The sequence below is a fragment of the Eupeodes corollae genome, chromosome 3 (assembly GCF_945859685.1).
Source record: "Eupeodes corollae chromosome 3, idEupCoro1.1, whole genome shotgun sequence".
Lineage (NCBI taxonomy): Eukaryota > Metazoa > Arthropoda > Insecta > Diptera > Syrphidae > Eupeodes > Eupeodes corollae.
The window spans coordinates 2,462,963-2,490,527 of NC_079149.1; the positions used below are offsets into that span (position 1 = coordinate 2,462,963).

A 27,565-nucleotide genomic window follows, 5' to 3' on the forward strand; every position below is an offset into this window, starting at 1 on the left:
GGATATTCGATTAGAAAATGATTGGAAAAAAGGAAAGCCTCCACCACCTTCATCCTTAACCACTGCCACCCACCACCATGGTACCACCTGTGTTCATGTGCTTTCACAGCCGGCGCACTCAATTTCAATGCAAATTGGGTAGAAATCATGTGCACATAAATACCTGTCTTTGCCAAAAATGGGACACCACTTAAACGATTTTCAAAAGATTCGAATCTACTATAAAATGAAGGTATATATGCATCATCGGCAAGCACTACGACTCTCTCCTATGTTCCACCCCAACCCTACTCTGGGACTCCTTTAAGTTGGGTGAATTAGCATTGCGCTCAAATGCATGCAAATGGTAATGGATCTTTGCAAAGCAGCCGAAGCGATGATGTGACTAAGCCGACTATGACATTCGATTCTAATTATTTGCATGAAATGGAGTACTTTCAAATAATGAGAATTCAGCGAAGCTTAGAACTTGCTTTGTTTCAAAAACGAATTTTTAATATTTTTAATGGAATGAACTTAAAAAGAAATAGCTTCCAAATTAAGGACCATGTTTAAGTTGATTGATATCGATTGTTTTTTTTCTACTCCAAAAAAATAAGTCTTAAACTTTGCAGGTAGAGTACAAAAATGATTTTAAGGTGGTTCCTTGTTGGGCGCCAATTTTCATTTTCAAACACAAAACATAAGAAAATACTCCAAAGCTTTAAGTACCTTCCTCTCATGATGATGATAAAAAAAAGTAATTTTCATTCAAATTACTTTGTTGTTTAACAATCAGCAGGGGGCGAATTCTGATGAGCTTGTTTCGGCAAAATGAAACTTCTCCTTTTAATATAGTGACCTTCAAAAGGTGGCGGCATGGCTGATGGGCCTAGAACTGGAGCTGGGGATGTGTGTATTCACGCACTATACACAAGAAAGCAAGGACCCTGAATGATGTTAAACTTAGTAGATTCAGTTATGGGATAAGATTTACGGCCTTCCACAAGGTATTTTCGTTACCGGAGGGCACAAATTCTTCTTTTGATTTTCTTTGTATGTATATACTCGTATACTCGTAACATGATGTCCTGAACATCAAAAAGAAAATATAATCCTCGAGCACATTAACGTATTATGTAAATTTTTATTATAGGCAGGTTTTTGTTTTTCTTAATTTCGAAATGTTTTAGCCACCAAATTCCTTATGTTGTACGTATGATGTTGGGGTGCGTGTTGCATGTGAGCACGACAGCGGAGAAAATTCACGAATAAAATGTGTCAAAAAATGTATTTACCACAATATTAGTTATAGATGGTTATTGTAGGAGTAAAGAAAATGTTAACATACACAAAATATAAATAAACAACAGAACTAGGTCATAAGTGTTTCCGGATGAGTATTTCTAAAATGAACTTTGACAGAAATTCAAAACTAAAAAGCTGTTGCTTAAACAAGTCTCCCAGACTCACATTTTTTAGTAAGCATTTACAGATAACGACTGCTTTCATCTTTGAAAAAAAGCAAGATCTGTCAAAATTTAGTTCTGTTTGTCACAATAGAAAAAATTCCAACAGGAGCTCGAATAAGCTTAGATCAGTGCATTTGTAACATAATGATTGTTGACGCTTTAATTTGTATAACTGAAAAAAAAGACTGTGGACATCATACTTATAGTTGAAGTAAGGAACAATCTCAGGTTAATGATCACACTTTAAATCTATTTCTAAGCTAAGTATAGAAGATTGTCAGATTGTACGGTAATTGTCATACCATTAAAAAATTGAATCAAATGTCTTAAAGTCGTATGAACTTGCAACTTTTGTTTGGCAATATTGACGTTTTTAGGACTTCGGTACATTTACAAGACATGATAGGCTTTATATATTTTTTTTTAACGCCCGTTCAGAGTAAGTTAGCAATACAGCTTTTTATAAACTTAAAACTTGAAACCTTTCTTCACTAACCATCCATTTTTATTGAGTATGGAGAATGTAGCAATCATTATGAGATGTTATTTTTGGAATGTTGCTTAATCTTTTTTGAATTTAATAAAAAACCCTTAATAAAGTTCAGCTCCAGTTTTATATTTATATACTAGACTTGGCTTAGCAGTAATTGAAGGTTTTTTTGAAACATTTATCGAATTAAAATAGCTTTAATTAGTCCTCCCATTTTTTAAGAGCTGACAAATAAGGAGGCTATACTCTGTTCAATTTGAATTGCAGTACAGAGAAGATAGGATATTTGCCTTTTATCCATACTGTTATGGAATTCAATAACCTATCTCTATTTCAAATCTCTCACAATTAAAAAAAATAATCTAAATTAAAATAAAATCAAATCTATCGTTTTGAACATCACGTTTTTTAAAGAGTTTCCTCGGAAGCCAAATCTCTTCTAACATAGAAACGATTTGCATATTTGTACATTCTTTTTTGCTAATCAGGAATGGCCTTAGATTTGTTTTTTCTTCAAAACATTGTAGACAGTTTGCTCTCCTACAGAAAATACATCCGTAGTTCTTTCAACAGCTTCCACCTTATTTCTTACAAGATCGTATTTCTTCTTTTGTACAATTACGAGTAAGCCCTTTAAAGTGCTTAAAACCATTATTAAAACATAATTTAAATACACACAAAAATTCTCTTTGTTTTATTTTAATTTTCATGAACACAAAAACTATTTGGTGCTTAAAAATCGAAGTTGCAATAATTAAATAATGAACCAAACTAGGCAAAGCAATATTTCTATAGTTGCATTTTAATAGTTTCTTTTAAGGAATTAAATAATAATTTAAACAGAACAACTCGACACGACACCTTTCCTCAGACTTAAAATATATGCTTCCAAAAGTTATACGAAAGCTTCATATGGTAACTCTGAACGGCGAGAAATAAAATGCCGATCAGTCAGATCACTTATGGAACATTAGAAAAACAATTTCAATATACATAACTCAGGGATTCTGTTTTTATTTCAGTATCAAATTCTTAAGCTGAGTGCCATGCAAAAAAGCTCTGCCTGTACTGCATATTCAAATTAAACATAGTGTAGACAGTTTTTTACCTTCAAGTCGCTTAAGAAGTCTGAATTTGCCTACTGTCAGACGATGACATTTGGATTGATATTAGCAGCTATCATTGGACAGGTTCCGACGACAAAGGGACTTACAACTTAAGAAAGTAACTAGTATTTGATTGGCCAGCTGCTAAAAAATTACCTTCCAATTAGGCAATTTTAATGGAAAGTTGACTGGAAAGTAAGCCAAGAAAAATCTCCCTTACTATCAAGTCAAACCTGCTTCTGTCAAAATGACATTTGATCATGTTTTTTCATTCAACTAAAAGTTAAAGTTAATTAATTATTTAACTAATATGAAAGAAGAATGTTGGCTTTTATGTCGATACCTTAATAACTGAACTTAAAATGTTTGGAAAATTTGGAAATGCAGGGTATCCACATACCACACTCTTTATAGTTTATTTTTACATTTTCGTGTGTTTTCAATGACGGTTGCTTATGGTGCAATGCTGTTTGCGCTTTTTTTTCAAACATGAAACGAAATTATTACTTCACTTTATTAAATCGTGTAAAAGAACTTTCCTGATTTTTGTTGAATAATATCAAGAAAAATACATTTTAAATTTAAGAGAAAAAAAAAGTTTGAAGTATAGTTTTTGGAGTGCATCCAACTTTCGGCAAACCATACTACAAGAGACCATGAAAAAGGGTCTTCAAAAAAGTTTCGATTACAAAATTTCATTAAAAAAATACTCATTCCGAATGCTTGATACGAGTATAAACAAAAAATTAAACATTTTTCAATGTATGTTTGCAATTGTAAATTTATATAGAATTTATTGATTGGGGATGGAAAGCAAGTATGTAATGCACAAAAAGTTTGACTTTATTTTCATCCAACAAGTAAATTTTTTCATTATAAGAGCCTTGAAATAAATGGAAAATTATGAAGTATAATGGGCTTACAACTTTGGTTGCTATGCGAGTGAAAAATAAATTAAATCCATGTTTGAGTTTATCAAAAGTTCTGTTGATGGAGTGTGTTCCAACAATTTATCGAACATTCATGTTTTTGGCATAAGAGACTTGAAATAAACCAGAACTTTCCATTCTTGCATGTTTTATTATTCAAGACTTCGAAAGTACTTCATAAAATTTCGGACTTAAAATAAAAACGTATCTGTATACCGTATAAAGATATGATTAATATAATAGGTACCAAACTTAATTTTTGATTATTATTTTTTGTTAATGTTTAGTGATTTTTAAAAAGTAATGTTGACTGTCGGCTTTAGAATTCAATAGCAACACTTATTAAAAACTTAAAACAATGTATTTTTGTTAAAGATTATGTCTCATATTAACGTTAAAAATCCTTATTTTAATTTTATTAAATAACTTGTATTTTTCATAGAACTGACCATGTACTGGCATTTTTTTTTGAGGTATTGAGAACATTGTTGGGAATTGAAATTATGGTCTGTTTATTTGCATGGTTTTGTACAAAAAATATAGTTTTTTTTAATCAAATAAAAAAATGCACATGGATTAAGTAGCATATTCTTATATGGTGCTGAACTATTCAGTTCTTCAATGTTTAACACGAATCAAACTATCTCACTTGCTCATAAGAAGCACAATTTGCATTTTTGAAAGTGCTGTCAAACTTAATCATTTTCAAATGGTGGAAATCCAAAAAAGATTTTCTTAATCTAATCTAAGATAAACCTTTGGTGGAAACATAGCAAAACTTACTTATCATTTCCATTGCTTTCTCTTGCAAAATAATCCCAGTTAGTCCATTTTCATTAACAAAATTAAATAATATCAACAGTAACAGATTGATTTTTTCCCCAATGGAAAACACATTATTCCAAATGCACAACTACTCAACGAACACAGCCATCATGATACAAATTCAATATCAATCGTACCAACATTTAAGAACGAAATCACATAAGATCCACTTATGTGACTCGTATAAATGTCAAAAACCCATACTGCGGGTATTGTTTTTGTTATTCGTGTAAAATCGTACTATACCATTGATAGATTATATCCTGATTATATAATAAGCATTTAACTAGAACTTTTAGATAACATAGAATAAAATAAAGACGTCTACGGTAATCTTACTTTATTTAGATTTAAATCAATCGAAGAACAGTTTAGGTTATATAAAATTCTCATTGGAATTAAAGCTTTATTCTTTCCATGGTTAGTTCTTGTAATTAATTGAAAACAAAAGTAATGATAAAAAAAGAAGTAATAATTACTTTTCCAGCAATCATTCCACAAAAATGTAATTGAAAATTAATTTCGTCAATTACATTCTACGTGATATTACAAGACAATTTCCTGGAATGCTTCGATCTTTTATGTAAATTGCTTTGAATCAATAAATAAATAAGGAAATGAATTACTTTAACTGTGACTATAATTTAAAAGTGCTTTCGCTCATGGGCTTGAGTAGACCTATTACAATTTTCAAGCACATGTAATTAGTAAGTGCATTTTTTCAATTGTTGAAATTAATTACGAAAAGTAATCATTATTTCTCAAATCTGATTGAGCACCACATTTTTGTTTGACAGTTCTCAAAAAATCGTATTGTTAAAAGTCTTTAATCTTGCGATCAATTAAGTGGTTTTCATTGCGATTTAGTTTCAGTTATTGATGATATCACTAAAAACATACATTCAAATTTACATGTGTTAGGTTTATTTAAGTGAAGAAGAAAAACAGCTAAACTCAAAAGTAAGTCTATTATTTTGGTCACAGCTGTATATGTGGACCTATGGACGGTTAATGTAATTTAAACTCAAAGATGAGAATCACTAAAAACAATTTTAGATATGGCAACAACTATAAATAAATAAATTAGGTGACGTAACAGCCCTTTGAGAACTAGAGCCTAGTGACTTACAACTCTCAACCATTCCTCGGTGCGAGAACTGTTGTCAGAGATGGAGGGGATCTACAGTTTTAAGCCAAATCCGAACGGGTAATTTGAGAAAGCACTTTTCATGACAAGAATTTCCCTTGGAGAATTTGTCAATTCCTCGCAAGAGGCAGTAGCTGTAAAAAAACTTTATATGGAACAGAAAGGGATTCAACCCAAGACCTCTGTCATGACACTTTTACACCATTTAACCATTAAAAACTGACTGACAAAACTATAACAAACAGTTTTTGAAAATTCAATTTGGTTCCGGTTCCTAGTACTTACGCAGAAGTTAGAAGAAAAATAACTTAACCCCAAAACAAAAAATTATACACAATGAAACAAAAGAATAACATACACAATAGAACCTAAATGTTACACCCTAATGTTCTTACAAGTTAATCCGATAAAAAAATACAAAAAAGTCAATAAAACATAAATAAGTGGACTTGATATTAACACCACTAATTTCTTTTTTCCTCAATAATGGAAACTTTCCAAATCGATGACAATCAGCTTGAATTCCAAATGGTCGTTGCACTTTAGTACTCGTAGTCGTACTCGTATTCGTACTCGACTCTTACTCATAATGTGGCATAAAATCACGTTACATCAAGATTGTAATTATATTATGTTGTATATTGTGGTTGTGGAAAAATTTTGAAATTCTATAAGACTCTGGTTCTCCCAAGTGTATAGTTGACTATATGCGATGTCGTCTTAGAAGTATTATATTCAACTATGTCTATATTTTTCTAAGAAGTAAGTACCACTGGTACATGTACTCATATGTTTAGTGTAAATTATATGTTCTTCCATTTATGAACCTACTTCCAATTGCGGTGATTGTTGTCGTGAAGTCTCGTAGCTCTTTAATCCAATCGACCGACCCACGATGACGTAACATCCTCGGGGTGTAGAGACACATATTTTTTCCATCTAGGGACCAATGGACTATGGACTGAGAAGTTAACCCTACACAGATACAGAGAAACCACCTCTAGTAGACCGACCAGTCCCACCAAACCAAACCAAACCATCACCATACCAGTGATAAATATTGAATTTCTGTTCATACTGATGACAGAGCTCTCTCGGTTTTATCGCCACAGAAAAATAAAAGAGTGTCTAGCTATAATGCATATCGAATCGGATTAAAGTGAAGGGGTATCGCACTTGGTGGTGGCCCGATGGGCTTCCGTCCGACTGATGGTGGTAATTCCAAATAGAAGGTACGTTGAAATAGGATCCCCAGTAGAGGAGTAGAGCTGACTTAATATTTTATGAGATGCACTCGAATGCGCCAAATGGGAGTGATAATTTTGTTTGCTCAATAGTCGTCAATCAAATAAATTGCAAATTCATCTGAAAATCACGCAAGCAAATCCAAGTTATTATTTTATTTTTTGAATATTGTTATTTGTACGTATTTTTCTTCTCGAAAATGAAAATTAAGTGCAAGTGCAACAAATACATCGCATAACTCATAAATTAATGTGAAATTGGATTCATCTTTAATGCACCGAGGAAGATGCTATACTCATGTTGAAAGTTAACTTCTTGCTAGTGAAGCTTTCAGCTACTGTCGGGGTTGACTAATTAATTAAAAACGTTATAAGTTTGACAAATGGGTTGGGTTTGTTTGTTAAAAAAATTATTGTAAGAAAGAGTTCAAAATTTAATTTGTAGCTGTCAAAACTTTATTTTTCATTTATTAAATAAATACAATATAAGTTATCATTAAATACGAAGATATACTCAATTTAACGTTATATTACAAAAAGGGTTTTCATGAAACGTCGTAAAATATCAGATAAGTTTTTAATTTTAATACATTTATTTTTTGGGAATTGAATTGTCAAATTTGGTATGGAAAATAGTTTTCGCAAATTGGATAGCATTGAAGAGTTTATATTTCTGATAACATTTTAGGTCTAAATGTCAGTGTAAGAGAATTAAGTATAAACAGAATAAGTCGGCTACTGTCAAGTACGCTTTCTAAAGGGTGATTTTTTTGAGGTTAGGATTTTCATGCATTAGTATTTGACAGATCACGCGGGATTTCAGACATGGTGTCAAAGAGAAAGATGCTCAGTATGCTTTGACATTTCATCATGAATAGACTTACTAACGAGCAACGCTTGCAAATCATTGAATTTTATTACCAAGTGTTCGGTTCGAAATGTGTTTCGCCCTTTACGTCCGATTTATGGTCTACATAATCGAACAAGTGAGCAAACAATTAATGCGATTGTGACCAAGTTTCGCACTCAGTTTACTTTATTGGACATTAAACCAACCACACGAATGCGTACAGTGCGTACAGAAGAGAATATTGCGTCTGTTTCTGAGAGTGTTGCTGAAGACCGTGAAATGTCGATTCGTCGCCGTTCGCAGCAATTGGGTTTGTGTTATTCGACCACATGGAAGATTTTACGCAAAGATCTTGGTGTAAAACCGTATAAAATACAGCTCGTACAAGAACTGAAGCCGAACGATCTGCCACAACGTCGAATTTTCAGTGAATGGGCCCTAGAAAAGTTGGCAGAAAATCCGCTTTTTTATCGACAAATTTTGTTCAGAGATGAGGCTCATTTCTGGTTGAATGGCTACGTAAATAAGCAAAATTGCCGCATTTGGAGTGAAGAGCAACAAGAAGCCGTTCAAGAACTGCCCATGCATCCCGAAAAATGCACTGTTTGGTGTGGTTTGTACGCTGGTGGAATCATTGGACCGTATTTTTTCAAAGATGCTGTTGGACGCAACGTTACGGTGAATGGCGATCGCTATCGTTCAATGCTAACAAACTTTTTGTTGCCAAAAATGGAAGAACTGAACTTGGTTGACATGTGGTTTCAACAAGATGGCGCTACATGCCACACAGCTCGCGATTCTATGGCCATTTTGAGGGAAAACTTCGGAGAACAATTCATCTCAAGGAATGGACCGGTAAGTTGGCCACCAAGATCATGCGATTTGACGCCTTTAGACTATTTTTTGTGGGGCTACGTCAAGTCTAAAGTCTACACAAATAAGCCAGCAACTATTCCAGCTTTGGAAGACAACATTTCCGAAGAAATTCGGGCTATTCCGGCCGAAATGCTCGAAAAAGTTACCCAAAATTGGACTTTCCGAATGGACCACCTAAGACGCAGCCGCGGTCAACATTTAAATGAAATTATCTTCAAAAAGTAAATGTCATGGACCAATCTAACGTTTCAAATAAAGAATCGATGAGATTTTGCAAATTTTATACGTTTTTTTTTTTTTAAAAAAGTTCTCAAGCTCTTAAAAAATCACCGTTTATTTATTTTCTAAGTATTTAAGTTGTGTGATAGAGAATGATTGAAAATTAAAATTTGTAGTTTTGAAAACAAGAGTGAGACATTTTTATCAGAAATCTTGTTTATATTTTAGAGAATAAAAACATTTCAGAGATTTAAGGAATATATATGTACACATTAGTTAATTTATCCCAGTGCTTTTCCGTAGAAAGTTATGATAAAATTTACTTGTACACACTCATTCAAACATCATTGCTGATTTTTAGAATTAAGCGTGTTCAGAAATATGATAAGTATATAGTCCAAGAGAACTGAAAAAAACTTTAACCATGTTTGAAAGCTATCACAATTAGTTGGCAATGAAAGTTACAAAAGAGATTAAGAAGAATTAATAAGAACATTTGTGCCTTATAGTTTTACATCAAAACTAATTACGCTTAAAACTCGACTTGGTTTGGCAGAGGTTCTTCATTTGAAAAAAAACTCTAAAATATAAACAGGTCTAATATTTTTGAAGAATGAAAGCGTTAAAATCGAGATGAGGAACACTTGATTTAATGACAGGTGTAAAATTTCAAACGATTTCGTAAAATGTTAAAGCCATTTTTATCAATTTACCAAGCTTTAGAGATGATTTACTTAATTTTAAACGATATTAACATCATGATATCTCCGAAAAATTCGCAACGGATGGCTACTTTAACTTTTAGCAAATCTAAATCAATATGACATCTGTACAATTGTTTTTATAAGGCAGCGTTTTTATTTGCAAGTCAACTCTCGGAAGTCTTGCAGAAGTTTCTTGCAGTCGCATTTACAATGTCATATGAATTCTTTCAATTTCTTTTCCAATAAATGTCATCATATGGTCGCAATTTATTGCAGATTTATTTACACCAAGAGAGAAATTAATGTCGCAAGAAAGCTGGTTGTTCACTTAAAATGGTTTAGTCATGGTGAGAAAACGTCAACGATTAGCAGCTGAGATGAAAATTTTATTATTAAAAAAGAAGTTGGAATGGTTCAGTCAACAGTTGGGAATTCCAATAAAAAGGTCTGTTTAAGCGTTTTTGCTTTGTTTGTTTTCACGAACTGTCACTTTTTAGACATGTTTGGATAAGCAATTTAAAAGTTAGTAAAGGTTCGACATTTTGGACACCCTTAAATGGAATAAATAAAATGCTAAATATTAAGCAAATTAAACCCTTAACAATAGGCTCTTTGAAATGTTTGCGCCATAGAATTTATAAAAATTAAATAAAATTCCGTAAATGGGAATTTACATACATTTATTTTTTTAAAACAATTTTTGAACTTAACAACCATGCAAGTTGGGGAATCGATACACAACAAGGTCGGCCCCTAAGTTCTGACAATCATATCTATGCATATATTAAGTTTGAAAAATATATGGTATAAAATGAAATCTGTTCGCGCAAACGAGGCATTAAAGTCTCATCTATCATCGCGTTTTGTAGGGTTGACTTATGAGAACTTTTTCAACTTTTAAATACGACGATTGATATTTTAATTCAGATATTGTTCCATTGATGTAAGTATTAAATGTAATTCCTCAAGGTAAGAAGCTATAAGAGTCTATGAAATAAAATTATTCTAAAGTATTTTTTAACTTACCTATGGGATCGATGCATTCAAGTGTCAAAGCACACTTTATCCATGGCAGTAGAATTTTCTCTTCCACCAACGGTGTATCAGCAAAAAATACCTTATCCAATTCAACCATCCGCAAAAATATAAAATCTTCTGCGTCTGTTTGGAAGTAATCAAACATTTTTGGATGCGTCCGTGTGGACACAGCCTTTGGTGTTGTCCATCCCAATACACCAGGTCCAGCCTTTGCACGCAGGTCATAGAGATCTCGACTATTTCCACGAATCCGAATGTAATTTTCGGCAAAGAGGATATTTTTCGAACGCATCAATGCGTCCTTTATCACAATGGGACGATATGCATGCATCCGTTGATCCGTCACGTATGATGGAAAAACAGAGAGGTCATAATTTATTACTGAACACTTCGAGCTATTACAAAATGCTGATAGAGCCCTAGAATCATCTTCGGACAAACCGAGATCATAGATGAGCAGATATTCATTTGGAAATTTTGCTGCTATATTTTGTGATAGCAGAATGGCGGACGGTGCCTGACCTTCTTGAACATATGTAACAATAGTAAAGTTTGCTTTTGTGCCATTGAACTGAGTGGCATTTGTTGTAAATGGCTGTGATGACTGATGCTGGGTTTGTCCAGGATATAGTGTTTGTGATGGTGATGTTGGAAGATTACTGAATCCCAAAATGGCAAGATATTTTGGTTCAATGTCGAATTTTTTCGCTTCCGTTGCACGCAGATTTTCCTAAAAAAACAAACATTTAAGTTATAAATAAAGTGAAGAATATATAAGAACAAAAATATATACAGTTGAGATATTCTTTGCATAAATAAGTCTTGTAAGTAAATCATGGTGTTCAAATAAAGCTCAGGGAAACTCTAGGCTGATCGTTATCAAAGAAAAACAAAACCGTTCATTGCCAAAAAATAAAATAATAAAGATTAGAGTTTTTATTACATTTGCAAGCACTGACAAATGACTCAGAGAAGCTTAACGCACGTAAAACCTTATCTAAGTTAAATCTTTGAATACTGATACAAGTTTGTAAAAGAATGAATCATTGAATCATCATGAATCAGACCCTGCTAAAGAAGAAAATGATGGGTTCCTCGAGTACAAACATAATTTCCTCATTTTTACTTGGAAAGGTTTTTATGATATTTATAGTCTTCTTTAAAATTTGCTCTAGTATTAAATTATAACCAACATTTTAAATAAACAAGTCCCTTCCTAGGTTAAGGTTCGTTTACAAGCTGTCACTGTTAAGACGTGTTCCGTGAACCGTTTTTATTAAAAGTGAATTAGTATTTTATAAGTTATGATAAATGATTAAAATTTTAAAATAGAAAGCAGAAAATTACTAAATAATAAATTGGTAAGCCCTTAATAATTTATTGTTTACAATTTTTGTTATAACATTTTAAACAATATTATGTTAAGATTAGCAGTTTACTGCTTTATTGATTACTGGTTAAAAGTATTTCACTATTAGATTCTAATAACTCAAGCTAATTAAGGCTAAATGGTGTTGTTGATTGGCAATTAGGAAGGAGAAATCCCAAAATATTGTTCTGTGAGAAATAAAAGTGCTTTATTGGTTTTTACATTTATTATTCAAAAGACGAAAACTTTTAATAAATAACGAATTGCATATTAATTCCCTATTAAAACAGTATTTTTTGTTAAAAAGCATGTCAGCACTTTTGGAGTGGTGACTTCTGTATATTTCATTAGTCAGAAAATTCATACATTATATATAAAATTTTAATATCCTTTGTTATTGTCACACATTTTTGAAGAAGAACATATCAAATTACTTAAATATCAAACCCATGAGAAAGCTTCAGTATTCCATTATCACTGAACCCTTTAACTGTCATTCACTGTGGTGATGTGGTGACATTTTGCATTTCATATTGCACCATCATCAGTTCAAAGTTTGTGCCGGCGCGGCGCCACCGACCGCCGTATAACGTAAGATTTCAACCCAACACCCCTATCACACTTTTAAACTCATTGTCATTCACCTTTCTTTTCTAATTAAAGCGCACAAATCGCGTGTAGTGACAAAAGTTTAAAAAAAGTCTACTATGTAGTTTGCCAACGGGAGCCTTCACCTTGCTTGCCAGTTGACAGTCATCATAATAATGGTTTCTATATGTCCCCCAGCTCATAGTGCGCGCGGTTAACAATTGTAGATAAACGGCGCCAAGAGACACGGGTAGTTTTATTTTTCTCATCATTCTATACTCACATTATATGTGTCTGAATATTATTCAGAAAATAAATGAGCTTTTTTTCATATCACACTTTTCAATTTAGAATATTGTCGCGAGCGAAAAGTGCTCCCAGCGTTTACCACCGTAAATTGATTGCACTTTTTAAGCAGTTTGATAAGTATACACTTAGCTTTGCAAATCGGTTGTTTGTTAAGTATTTTCTAACGACAAATAAAAACATGAGACTGCTTTCTATTGCTCGTCTAGATAAGAGACAAAATATGAGGTGCAAATCGTTTTGTCAAATTATAAACATCAAAAGAAAAAGATATTGTTTGATGATGGATGAATAAGGAAAGTAATCTGATATTAATCATATCCACTGATTGATATCAGTTTCAAAGTTTTAAAAGCTATTTAAATTACTAAATTGATTTTATCAAAACTGAACACGTCTTATTAATGACAGTTCGTGACAAAAAAAAAAAAACAAACCCAAATCCGGAGAAGGAGAACGGACCTATTCTGGAAGTGTCAGAAACTAAGAAATCAAATGATAGCCAAAAAGTAGCCATTTTGTTATTTAAACTAGTAAAATGTAAAAGGATACATCTTTTTTAATTTAGTAATTTACTTAAATGGCTTCAACATTTTTACAAATCGTCAATGCATAAATAATCACACTTAACTCAAATAAAAATACGAGTTTGACATAATTTTTGAAGCCACTTGTCAGAAGGTTACAGTTCCAGATATACACAGATCTGTTCAGCTTTTGATTTCTTTTCAGAAGAGGGTGTCAATTGTCAAATCTGAAATATTCTATCCCTCACAGATTAAAAACACTTTCATCGAAAGTATAAGTTAATACATAATTCATTTTAATGGAAATGAATTTTCATCTCCCTATACAAAGGTCCTCTCAATGACTCTTCTCCAAACCAAAGTTACCTGCATACTTCTTTCAATAAAATGAAAAATAAATTCAAGCGATATTACCTTCAATATTTTTAAAATGCAACTTAAAGAATAAAAACATTAAAAAAAAGAAAAACACACCTAGGTCCTAGACTATAGAAAATACAAGCTGTATAAGCATTTGTCGTACTGCAGATACATCTTCCCACAGAATTCTGTGTGTTCTACTTCTGCAGGAATTTTAATTAATTTTTTGAATAAAGTGTTCTGTTATGGCATTCCATGCAGCAATAGCAATAGCAGCAGAAGCAGAAACTAGCAAGTAGCGAGTATATAGTATAAAATAGTATATGGTACAGTACCATCATGGTGTATGACTTGACTATGAGGTATGAATATTCAGTATGCTGAAAGTTTTTAATTTTATCTTGTTCCACCACCAGCACCACCCTCTCTTGGGCTTTGAATTGATTTGTTTGAAATTTAAAACATTCAAGGATTTTTCATCAATCATTCCATGAATAACAAAACTATACTTTACTCGTTCTCTTCTCGAGGCTCTGTGCTGATGGAGAATATTAGAAGAACGTTTCGGCCTTAACCATGTTCCTTTGATTTCAAAGTCCAATGTCGACAACAACAAGGAGACGCCCTACTTTTTCTTCAAATTATAGATTTATATATATTTGTTAATGGATAAATTGTCTATGGAGAATCTAACAGAACAACAAATTAGAAAGAACAAAACATGTTTAGATACTTCCTTTCCTTTTTTCGTTCTATTGTCACTTTGAACGAATACTTAAATTTTACGTGAGAAAGAATTGGAATGAAACTATCTATGTTTTGTTTTTTCTTTCTATGAGAGGACGACTTTGAAGGATTTGATACCAAGTCGTTTGTTTTTTTTCCTGGTGGTATAAATTGTTGGTTTCTTTTAGGAAATCGGATTGTGTCCTTTTTTCTGTTTTTACATAAAAACTACACACTTACCGGCTATACCAACTCTCCTCCTTTTAACACACTTCTTAAGAGTCAAAAATAAGGTTACTTGCGATACAATTTTCTAAGTCTCGATTTAACCGATTTTTTACTTAATTCTTGGGAATTTGGCAAAATTGTTTTATTGTTGAGAAGATTAGAAGAGAATTGTTTTAATTAAAATTCTTTAATTCTATCCAAGAATATAAAAGCCTTAAAAAACTAATCTACTCGGAACTATAAAAGCATTATGATGTTTATTTTGTTTGTGTAGATAAAATCAACTGTCATTTACTGCTTATCGAATTCATCCATAAAAAAAAAACCGAACAAAAAACTAAATTGATTTCAAAACTTAACCTTACCGCCATTCATGTGTATATACGAATATGTTGGGGATTGCATAACCAAAATAGAAGGGATGACTTTTGATGGAAGAAAAAAGAAATCATGTGATTGACCTTGCTCAATAAATTTCCCCAAAGGATAGGTTTCGTATTTAAAAGGGTGTTTTTTTTTATTTTAGCTACATGAGATGGTTTTGATGGTTGTTTTTTACGGTTTGGCAGTTGAGAATATCGAACTGTTCTTTAGGATTTATAGTAAATCATTAAACGCCAGAACAAATTTCCTAAATTATAGAACAATTGGAAATATAAAATCATAAAACATCATAGATCTATCATTATTTCATAAATTAAATTTGACAGTTTGATGCGATTCATACGCTGGTGGCACATAAAATTAATAGAAAATTAAATAGTAAATAAAAAAATCGTTTTAAGTACAAACAAATTAATATCATATTTCTTAAAAAATTTTAATTTAATTTTTTAAAATATTATTTTTTGATACGACAAATAGTTTTCAAGATAAACCCGAAAAACCAAAAAAAAAACGTATTCTTCTCTTCATTGCCGCTAGATTTATTTTATAAATCAAGTACTGTGACTAACGATAATTGTTCTAGATTTACCTTTAAACAAATTGCTAACAATATTGTGGATGTACTTTCACATATTTTCAACAAAAATGTGTACGGTGGTGTTTTTCCAAGCGCTCTCAAGATTGCTGAAGTCATTCCTCTACACAAAAAATCAAACTCTTGCATTATGAATAATTATAGGCCTATTTTACTATTAGCTGTTTGTTCTAAAATTTTTGAAAAAGCAATCAAGAAAAGAATTTTGAAGTTTCTTGATAAAAATATTTTTTTTAGTGAATCTCAATTTGGTTTTAGAGCCCATAAATCATCTGAAGATGCGTTATTAAAAATTTTGCAGTGAAATTTATGAAAAAATTAACAAGAATTTGTTTACAGCTGGACTCTTCATTGATTTAACTAAAGCTTTTGATTTAGTTGATCATAATATTCTCTTGAGAAAATTAAAAAGTGTAGGAATGCGTTGATTTATTTATAATTGGCTAGATTATTATTTATCCAATAGAAAGCAATTAGTGAAGATAAATGGTAGTTTAAGTAGTTTGTGTAAAATTAGTATTGGTGTTCCCCAAGGTTCGGTTTTGGGTCCCTTGCTTTTTCTGATCTTTATTAATTCTATTTTCAATGAAAGGCCTTTTCATATGGCTGCAGTTCACTGGTTAATTTAATTTCTGACATTAACTCAGACTTGGATATCTTAAGACGCTGGTTTGCAGTTAATAAAATGGTATTAAGCAATAAAACAAAACTAATGTCCTTTAGTTTGTCAGGATCTTCTAACTTAGTTGATTGCGATATATTTTATCATTCCTCAGATTGCCAAAAATTTAAATTCAGTGTAAATGAATCTAATAGTTTTGTCTCAAGGGAGCCCTGTTCAATTCATTGCTTTTAGGTTGAATTTGTGAATACCTTTAAATACCTCGGTGTCATACTTCATAGTAAAATTAATTTGTCCGAACATACATTATCGTTAAAGAATTATTTACTATGTTGCTCTAGACAGTTTTATGCACTTGGTTTATACTGCTCGAGAAAAATACTTATTATGATCTACTTTGGTATTGTTCACTCTAAAATTCAGTATGGAATCCGCTTCTTGTTCTTCAAAAACATGTAATAAGAATTATTTGTCAAAAAAATCGCTTTCATAATATTTTAAATTTATTTCAGGAGTTAAAAAATTCTTCCTCTAAGACATCTATACTATTTCAAAGTCTTGAGGGTGTTTTGTATTAGAAGTGGATATTTATCAATAAGAAAAAATGCTCGATACAATTTAATAAGAGTTAATTTTATGAATTTAGTATCTATCTCGCTCTTATAATAAAATTCACTTTCGCAGATTCTTCACAATAGTAGCACCTTCAGTTTTTAATAAATTGCCTTTCTCAATAAGAAATCTTAGAGTACTGTCCATTTTCCTACAAAATGTAAGGTCATGGCTGTTTGGTAACGATCAAGTACAAAATGAAAGCTTATTATCTCTAGTAAATTAATAAAAAAAAACTCATTTCTTTCTTTTGTCAAGATGAACATTCACCACTAGCTCTATCTGTAAGCTAAGCTAAAGAGTGTCTCATAATTTGGTTTGTTAGGGTTACATAGAAAACTATGGTTATTCGGAAGAGCACTATGTTTATATTCTTTATTATATATATTTTTGTTGTTATTTTGCAGGTAACTACTAAAATCACTTAATTAATAAATTTTTGTTTTAAATTATTCTTAATTTTTTTTATATAATATAATTAGCTGCTTATTATAGTTTGCCTTAGTAGGTACCTGTTAATATTATTTTATTGAGGTAAATGCTATGTTTATCTTTAACGTCTTCTACTTAAATTATAATTGTAAGCATTGTAAACCTACCAAAATGAAATAATAAATACAATACAATACAATTCTATGAGAGATACGAAAAAATTCATGGAAATTAATAAGCTTTAATTTTGTGGAACAAAACTTTTAACTGCCGCTAGAGAGCTCCCGTCGCGTTGGATTCTTGGGGACTTTTTTTGGGTCATCACCAGACATGCCTCAGTAAGGGTGCCAAGTTTTAAAACTGTTGGATTTTGTATTGACTGGACTAATTTGTTTGTCTCAAGTTATTAAAAAAAAAACACCCTATGTAAATAGTCTTTTTTTAAGCGAATAAAATAGTTCTTCAAATAACAGCAAGTGAGTGAGTTTGGGGAAACCTAGTATTTTATTTGATTTTTTTTGTTGAGATTTTCCTTAAATATGTATGTATTTCATTTGAATATATTAACAAAAAACTGATGTCACCCCCAAAGAAATTGAAACTCTAGATCAAGAAACATAACTCCTATAGATTTGAATAAACATTTATAACTAATTTGAAATAAAAAATACAAATAAAATTAGTTACATTCGCGAATATACATATGTACATAAAAGTATTTCTAAATAAAACTTTTCCGCTGCCTTACTATGTATTCTTATCTAAGAAATTATTGAGATATTTTTCGCGGAAGCTATTATACAGCTCTCCCATAAAATTTATATTTTATGTGTTCCGAATATTAAATTTTTCTCTTCTAGTCCTTCATTGGCTATAGAGATATTAATTATAGAAGAAAATTCAAGATACATCTCATCATAATATTTTTAAACGACTACGATTAGAATATTGGTGATAATATTGCTTTTTTTTCCCCGACTAATGAAGCATGCAATGCTTACAAAATGCTTTGAGTTGACGGCGTATGCATCTTTTTTGTAGTGTTTTTCTAATTATTTAAAACAAATTTAATTGTCAGATTACCCAAAACGAATTCTTGCTTCGTAATGGAATTTACTAATAGTGTAAAGTTGATATTACACTATTAGTTTTTAACTTTAAACAAATGAACAAAGAATCGTACAACTTGTGTGACTTAACAGTGAAGCTTATCAGTTTGGTTATCGTTTTAAGAAAAAGTACATTGATCAAGAGGTTCTTTTAAAACACAAACCAAAAAAAACTTAATCTAGTAACGAAAGTTCTAATCTTAATACAACTAATTATTTTTTCTAGATGATAATTATACAGGAATGTCAGATTATTTTTGAAATCTGCGCAACTAATGCACAAATTATCAGTTTTGATAGTACGAAAAAATAACAATACTTGCTGAATTATACTTAATGCTTTCAAATAAAACTTTTGGAAATTGACTTTTAATTACGAAAAATGTTTTCCACTTTCACTTTTTCTTATTTCTAAAAGTTTCTTATCAACCATCATAAGTTAAAACAAATTTTAACTTATGTTTGCACAATTAACGATAAGAAAGAAGCAAACTTCGTTGAAAAAGGTAAATACTGTCTCAGAACAAAGAAACTTTCATACAATTTTAATTATTTTAATAAACACCTGGGTTGTATAACTATACATATATAGTCGCATACAGTGATGGACAAAATAATAGAAACAGAGGTTTTCTTTGTTTACAACCATTAATAGCACTGTTAAAAACAAAACATTTTTGCGTTGTAAGCTTTATAATTTAACTAATCACTTTATTTAAAATGGAACAACAAATTCGTAGTAATAATTTAAAAATAGAGCTATGCCGATTACAGAATCCGATTAATAAATTGGAGGTGAATTCGGAGTTGTGTTTTGAAATGTGTACTATATTAGAAAATTAAAGTACTATATTTTAAAATTTGCATTTGATTCCCTCCGCAGCCTAGTCACGGATTCAATAATCGGCGTTTTTGTTTGTGATTCTGACGTAATATTGGTTTTGTGTTGAATAAAATAAATTATGTTTCGATTTATTAAGTATTAAGATTGTCAGTGTTTTTAGAAGAAACAAATGCAAGAATAAATTTTGCAAAACATAAAAGACATCTAATCCGTGTAAACTTAAGTAACGTCTTATGTTCAGAATATAAAAGATATATTTCCTAAGTTCTGATGAAAACAATATAGGTCAAACACAAAGAACTCTCAATTCGATCAATTTACAAAAAAGGCAGTTAAACTGGACAGTTCCTTTTGTGGCCTTTAAAATTTCCAAATGATATTTATTGCAAGCTGAATTATCATTTGAATAACTTCAAAAACCATGTAATCAAAAATTGAAGTTAAAGCTGTTTTATAACAAAACATTAAGTTAATTTAGTAATATTTTTGAAAATACCTTAATTTTTGTAAAATTCATTGTCTTTCTCTGTACTTAATATGCGTCGAAAATCATTTTTTAGTGGTTTTCTTTTATGGGTTATTGTCTTTTTATCAAAAAACTGTCAATTTGAATTAAAAATTTGGACCGATTATTATAATAATTTCATATATTAAACTTTCCTAAGGAAGCTATTGTAATCGGTCCAATTTTTTGAATTGAAAATTTTGACATTTCTCGACGTTTCAAGGTCTAAATAAAAGGTCTGTGTGACATGTCAGTGTATACGTAAGTTTGTAAGTTTGTACGTCCGTATGTTCGGGAAGCTTTTTTTGTCTTCCATATCTCAAGAACCAGTGGAGATATCGACTTAAAATACAATTTGTTTCACAGATAATAATGCAGAAAGATGCAGTAAGGACTCTCAACAAAAATTGACTTGGTGGTTATTTACCATAACAATTTAAAAAAGTGCAAATTTTGGGTAACCAAAATATCTTACGAGCTAATAACGCAATAAGGACTTTAATTACATTTTATATTATAATTTGTGACGTGATAGCAAACTATTCAAAAACTGTCAATTAACGGTATTGTCATCTCTTACATCTTACGAACAAAAATCATTTTCAAAATAATTTTATGCAACAAAGATTAGCGTTTTTGACATCGCATAAAACGTTGAGAAAAATCGAATTGGCAATTTTTTTTACTAAACATACAAAAAAAATTTAAAAAAATTAGTTGGTAAAAATTTCGACGGAAATATTTTCTCAAAGTTTGTAGATATGGGTTTCAAACTACTTTTATCTTATAGAAAATATTGTTTTTGACATTCAGTAAATTTTTTTATAAAAATCCAGCAGTTAGTTTTTTTTTTCATATAAATTAAATTCTACAAAAATAGAACGCAAATTTGGTAAAAAAAAATGACATTCGATTCTCGATATCTTGTGAATAAATGAAGGTATTGACTTCAATTTTTTAGAAAAAAAAAACAATATGTATTTGATTATATAAAAAATACAAAATTTTAAGAAATGCTACTAAAATTGGTTTTTGACTAAAAATCTCATTAACAAAAATAGATTTTGAAATCAAATTTTTGCATCATATGCAGAATATTGTTGGTAGTTTTTATTTTTGAACTGAATTTTATGAATCTAGTATTTGCTCTTAATTTTTCCCTGAACAAGATGAAATATGTATGTGAAAACTATTATATTTTAAGTTAAAACTTTATATTAATTCAGCGTTTTTGTATTGATTCTTATTCAAAAAAGCACTGAGTTTAACTTTAAAAAAAACTAATTGTTGTGACATATCCGTTATTTAATTACTATTCAACACCAAACAAATTAATATCTTTTAACGCTTATGAATTCTTAAAGTTAATATTGGTTTTACCAACGAGATACTCCTTTACTTAATAGAAATTCAATATTCAATTATAAGTCCAGTAAATTAAGAATTATTTCTATTAAGTACCTATTACAAAACTAATGATTTATGCAACAATAAATTACATGTAAGTTTTAAAAATAATTACATGTTTTGAGTGATATGATGACATTTTTGTACAAATACGAAAATAATTACATAAAAAACCAAATCACGACATTTATTTAAGTAAACCTTATTTGTTTTTTTTTATTTTTGTATAAGGTTTGTTTAGATACATATTTTATGGGCGCAAAATATTGATATGATGGGTAAGATCATTTTTTTTTTAACGGCCTAGCCAAATAATAAACGACCAATTTCTTGGCTAAGTTCGAAAATAAATCAAAAACTCGATCTAGTAATTCTCGGTTTATGTTTGGAACTTTTATTTTGAACAAGAGCATTTCTTCACTTCTAATCATATCTGTAAAACTCGGTTTAAAATCATTTTTGAATTCTAGGAATTTTATATCTCAGTTGAATGGAAGTGTGTTCTTACGTGTTTTCTGCTATTTTTGTAGCACCCCGTAGGTAATTCCGACTCGAAATTCTGACATTTTACCAACAAAATTATTTAAATTATTTTAGGATTTAGATTTAATATTCTCACTTTGTCTTGTTCTTTTTTTTTGTTTTAGTTGATTTCGCTTAAGTTAAATGTTTTTTTTTGTAAGTACATATTCTAAATGTACATTCACATTTGTGTTGAATTAAACATCTTTACTCAAGTAAAGATCAAAAGAAATTGGTTTCGATTTCATTTTTCTACTTTTTCTTGCAAACTCAAACCATTAATTTAGATATTAGAGAATTGTAATATCTAATAATTTCATATGATGCATGAAATTTAAAGTTTAACCAATAACATTTTCCATTTTAAGCAAACCGACCATACACATTAGATGATCTTGTTGGAAACTAGGCTTTTGGAAGAACTAAAATCTTTGCAGTACCGAGTTTTAATATCCTAGGCCTCTAAACTTGATCGTTTATTAAATCCGAACATGACATACAAATGTATTAAGGGTTAACCAAAATGTTCACCTTTTTTGAAATTGCTTTGGTAAAAAAAACCACCCACTTAATTTTGTTGAGAGGCCTGTCTGAATTTTTCTGCATTATTATCTGTATAAAAACATTTATTTGAAGTCAATATCTCTACTGGTTCTTTAGCTATGGACGACGAAAAAAACTTCCCGAACGCACGGACTTACGAACATCTTTCTTAAGATCTTTTATTTCGAATCTTAGGACCTTGAAACGGCGAGAAATGTCAACATTGTCAATTCGACAAATCGGACCGATTTAAATAACTTCGTACGGAAAGTTAAAAAAAACTTTATGTTGAAACATAATTTTAGAGTGATCTTGTTTTCGACATCAGATTGGGGAATAATAATTACTTTTTGCGATTGATTTTAACTTACATTTGAATTACTAGTAAGTAATAATTTTTTTTTCAATTACATCAAAAAAAATATTAATTTAATTTGTTGTAGATGTAAATAATTGTATACACACATTGTTCATAAAAGAACTTGGCATTTCAAGGAAATCTTTTGTACTATCGCGTAAAATGCAATTAATGAAAATAATATTTATTTATATTTTTGTAAAGTAATTGAAAAAGTGTATGGAGATTTGAATTACAAGTAATAGCAATAATTTTTTCCAAACTCTGTGTGATATCTTCTTTAATTTTGATTTTGAGCTTCTTTGAACTTATAAGTTTAACGTAGCCAAATGTTTTGACTTTCAATTATCAATTAGACTCTTCTTATTTGACTAGACTCTCTACTTTTTCTGACCTAGGTATTATTCTTGACTCAAAATTAACTTTTACAATAATGACTATATTATTAAAAAAGCAAATAAGACACTCGGATTTATAAAACGAGTTTCATATGATTTTTGTGACCCTTATATTCTTAAACTTCTTTATATAAAATTGGAAAGACCAATATTGGCTGCAATAATATGGGCTCCCTTTTATTTAGTCCATATAAACAGAATAGAAGAAGTACAAAGAAGATTCATGCGCTTCTGCCTCCGTTTCTTCCCATGGTCCAATAGGCTCGACTTCCACTGTACAATCATAGGCTCAAGCTCATAAATCTTCCATCGCTATCTCAACACAGAAAGGACATTCAGCTTTATTATAAAATGAATCAATGGGTCAGTCATATCACCATCAATTTTAGAACAATTAAAATTTATTTATAGCCGTTCAAGTATTAGAAGACAAGTTCCCTGCGTCCTACATCAAGCAGATCGAAGTATGGTAAAAACAGTCCCCTCAACCAATTGATTTCAGTTTACAACAAGTATTACTTTTTGGTATATTTCGTAAACGATGATTTTAAAAGTAAAACATTTAAAGTAAATTTTTTGAATACTTCATTTTAGCTTTTTTTTGCCAAATTCTTAAAGCATTGTAAATCTTTACAACTAAGAATAAATGTAATATTATTCATAAGTTCTAACGTTAGTTTTTTTTTACGAATTCAATAAATCAAAGTAGAATAGATTGTTTAAATGAGTTTCAAATAAGATCGATGAGTTAAAACTAATTATTTATCATTAGTGTTTATTTCATGCAATTTAGCAAAAAAATATCGTTACATTTCTCTTGAAATAATTACCACGGTGCCGGAACAAAAATCACATTGCACATACAAAATTTAAAAAAAAACTAATTGGTGTTTTTTTAAGCATATGACCGTATTGATAGAAATCTAAATAGAAAACTCTTACGGTTTATTGATTTGGAAAAAGTTCTAGTCTCTAAAACTCGGTTTATTGATAAACTAGAACTCGATTAAACTATAAGTCATTTCTTCATCAGTTCCCAAGCGTTAAATCTCAATCTAAGATAGAACTAGATACTTGAATTAAATTATATATTGTAACGTGATACCATACAAAAATATTTTTGGAAAAAAAATCCAATTAAAGGTTTTGTTTAATTAAGAATAATTGTCACCTCGAAAATTTTACGAACGAAAAATTATTTTATCTCCAAAATAATTTTGTGCAACGAAGAATTACGTTTTTAACATCTTGTAAAATTTTGAGAAAAATCGAATTTTTAGTTCTTTTTACAAAAAAAAAACAACAAAAAAAACATTCTTAAAACTTTGTAAACAATTACTTTCGACTAAAATCTTTTCAAAATTAAAAATACCCACCTCAAAATAATTTCATCTCACAGAAAATATTGTTTTCGAAATTCAGTACATTTTTTATAAAATTCCAACAGTAGTTTATTCATAATACGTAAAATTGGTAAAAATTAATGTTCGGTTTTCGATATCTCGTGAATAATAGAAGATATTGACTTCAAATGAATTTCGTTCATCTTATTTGTATCTGTATAGGAAATACAAACTTTTTAAGAAATTCTACTCAAATTGGTAAAAATTGGATTTCGACCAAAAATCTCGTTAACTTAAATAGATTTTGAAATCAAACTATTCCATCATATGCAAAATGTTGTTGGTAATTTAAATATTTTTTTTTAAATAATTCAACTGACACCTTTTTTAACAAAACACAAAAACCTACAAACCTTTTAAGCAAGACAAATCGACAGACGGGATAGGAAGGTATCTGTGTGGGTCGCATCCCAGCCTCTTTTCTTTAATATTCTTTACAATCAAATTTAAAATGAAACATCAGAACAACCTATCTACGGCCCTGCTTAACTTTAGCTTTAAATGAGATACAATCCTGTCAAACAATATATACCCGTATTATGTAGTTTATTTCCGTTTTAATGCAATAAGGAGGAGCCCAAAGGTGGATAAGCAACCGATATTTGAAGGTCAAAGACATCCACAATATGAATGGAGAAAACGAGTATGTACTTAAGTACGTATAATACGAGAACTAATCTTCCCCATTTTTGTGTATAAATGGGACAAGAAAATTCTAACTATAACTATTCTATATTCTATACGACACTTTCTCAGAAGTAGGTAATCATCTTCTTAAGAGAAAAATATGCACCATCATTAAGTTTTCAAAAACTTTTTCTTTATTATTTCTTCACTTTGTTTAGTTAAGTACAAGGGGGAATTCTGAGTTTGAGTTTTTAATATTGTATTAAAACTACGTTTCTCTATATTTATTCTCTCTATGTCTACTTTGTTCCACATCACAGAAATGAATCATACGGCATTGTAGATTGCGTTTAAGTAATGCTACGTGACCTTTGAAATTACCTAACTTTTAATTGAATTAATCTGTTTTTTTTTGTTGTATTCTTTCTTTTGAATTGGTGAGAAGTATAATTAATATGATTATGAGGTTTGACTGGGTGCAAGAATTTTTATATTAATCTAATATTCTTATTCAGAACTTGTTTTGTTTGTTTGAATTAAATTTTTTTTTATTTGTTAACTGCATAAAGGAAATCAGATGAAAGTCAAGGGTTTTTGTTAAATAAAATAAAGGTAGACCCAATTTTCATCAGAACAATACACAGCAAAAAAAATATAATTAAAATGAAATAAAAATCAATAGCAAGTTTAATTGTACTTTTGATCTTTTTTAACAAATCGTTCGATTATATATGGTTTTTAAATAAGAGATTTCATTTTGAATAGCCTGTAACTTTGGCAGCTGTCACTTTTGAAACTGTCATCTTTTGACATTTGACAAGTAAAACTATTTAATTTTTATTAAAAATGGGACAATGTACACTTTAAAAACGCATTGAAATTGATAAAATTTACTACGAAAGTGGTGAACGTTTAGCAGTTACAAGTCACAGTTTTGAAAGAAGAGTTTCCTGACCGTGCGATTTATTTCAAAGAGTTGGCTACCGAGATGTTGTAATCAACCATTTTTTCATTTTTATTATGTCTGGGGTCACGTGAAAGATAAGTCGATGAAAAAATACTGCAATCGATTCAAGATCTTAAAGATGAAATGGGCGAATTGGTTATGAAAAATTTAATGAAAGGGATAGCGTTTTATACTGTCAATCGCATTGCATGATTTCTATTAATAATAATAGTAGTTTTAAGATATCAAAATCAAACTTCTTATTGAACAGTATATTTGAAATAATCATTCGATTCCATCGAAATCGGTTTCTCATTTTCCAGCTTGTTGAATGTAATTTTATTTCCATGCAGGCCTAAATCCACACACCTTACCTTCCGTGTTTCAATAATTATGATTGCTATCCTAAAGAAAGTTTGAATATACAGAAACAAAAATTAATAATATCTTAATCTAACTCACCCCCATAGTCGGCCATTCATGATAATGAACCAAAATGTAAGGTTATACGCAATTAAACATTAATTGATTCACAAGGGAAAACCTTACATGTATTCATATTATAGACAAAGTAACAATGTCAAAACAAATAACAAGTGTTTTGTTGTTTATCTTACTACTACCAAATTGACTACTTCCTCCAGAGACAGGTTGAAATATATGAATTTTGTCCAAGCCTACGGGGCTAAACATAATTTACAGAAAGTAAAATGGTTCTACTATAGTTAAAAAAAGTCAGGCTACAATAACAAAATGTTCTTTTTTTTCGAAGTAGCTATACAACAATAGATTTAACCTCAAGGGCATAAAAATGGTTTACGCGATGCATTATGGTCAACTTTTATATCAAATAAATCAAAAACTTTTTAAGACTGTTATTGCTTTTGAAAAATTCTTTCAGGTCAACAAAGCATGTTACAGAAATATATTTCAACTTAAGAAGAAATAAACAACGAATTTCAAAGAAGAAAATTATAGTAAAAATAATAAAAGTGCCACACACACGCTCTTTCGGAAACTTGGAGGTTTTTTTGTTTGTTATATTTCGATAATACACTTTGGTTCCTTCTCTTGGTTTGGAAATGAAAAGGCATTACATTTTTCATATTGAAAAAGACTGAAGGCATACATATTATAAAAACATTGGTATTTTGGGTTACAAAACTTTGAAGTAGGAAAAGTGTCCCATATTACTTTTATAGGTAAAATATTTTTCTTTCCAATGTCCACATTTACATTCTATCAGAAAACTTAGGTAAACTGTTTATTTTT

The 27,565-nt window shown here is 30.1% G+C and overlaps 1 protein-coding gene across 1 annotated transcript in view; it reads right to left on the bottom strand.

Annotated features, from left to right (window-relative positions):
* Positions 1–27,565, bottom strand: part of LOC129949789 (uncharacterized) — a 55,219-nt gene that overhangs the window by 5,615 nt on the left and 22,039 nt on the right. Inside the window, exon 2 of the mRNA XM_056061438.1 lies at positions 10,868–11,609. Coding sequence (XP_055917413.1) covers positions 10,868–11,609 — 742 coding nt within the window. The remainder of the gene's footprint in view (positions 1–10,867; positions 11,610–27,565) is intronic.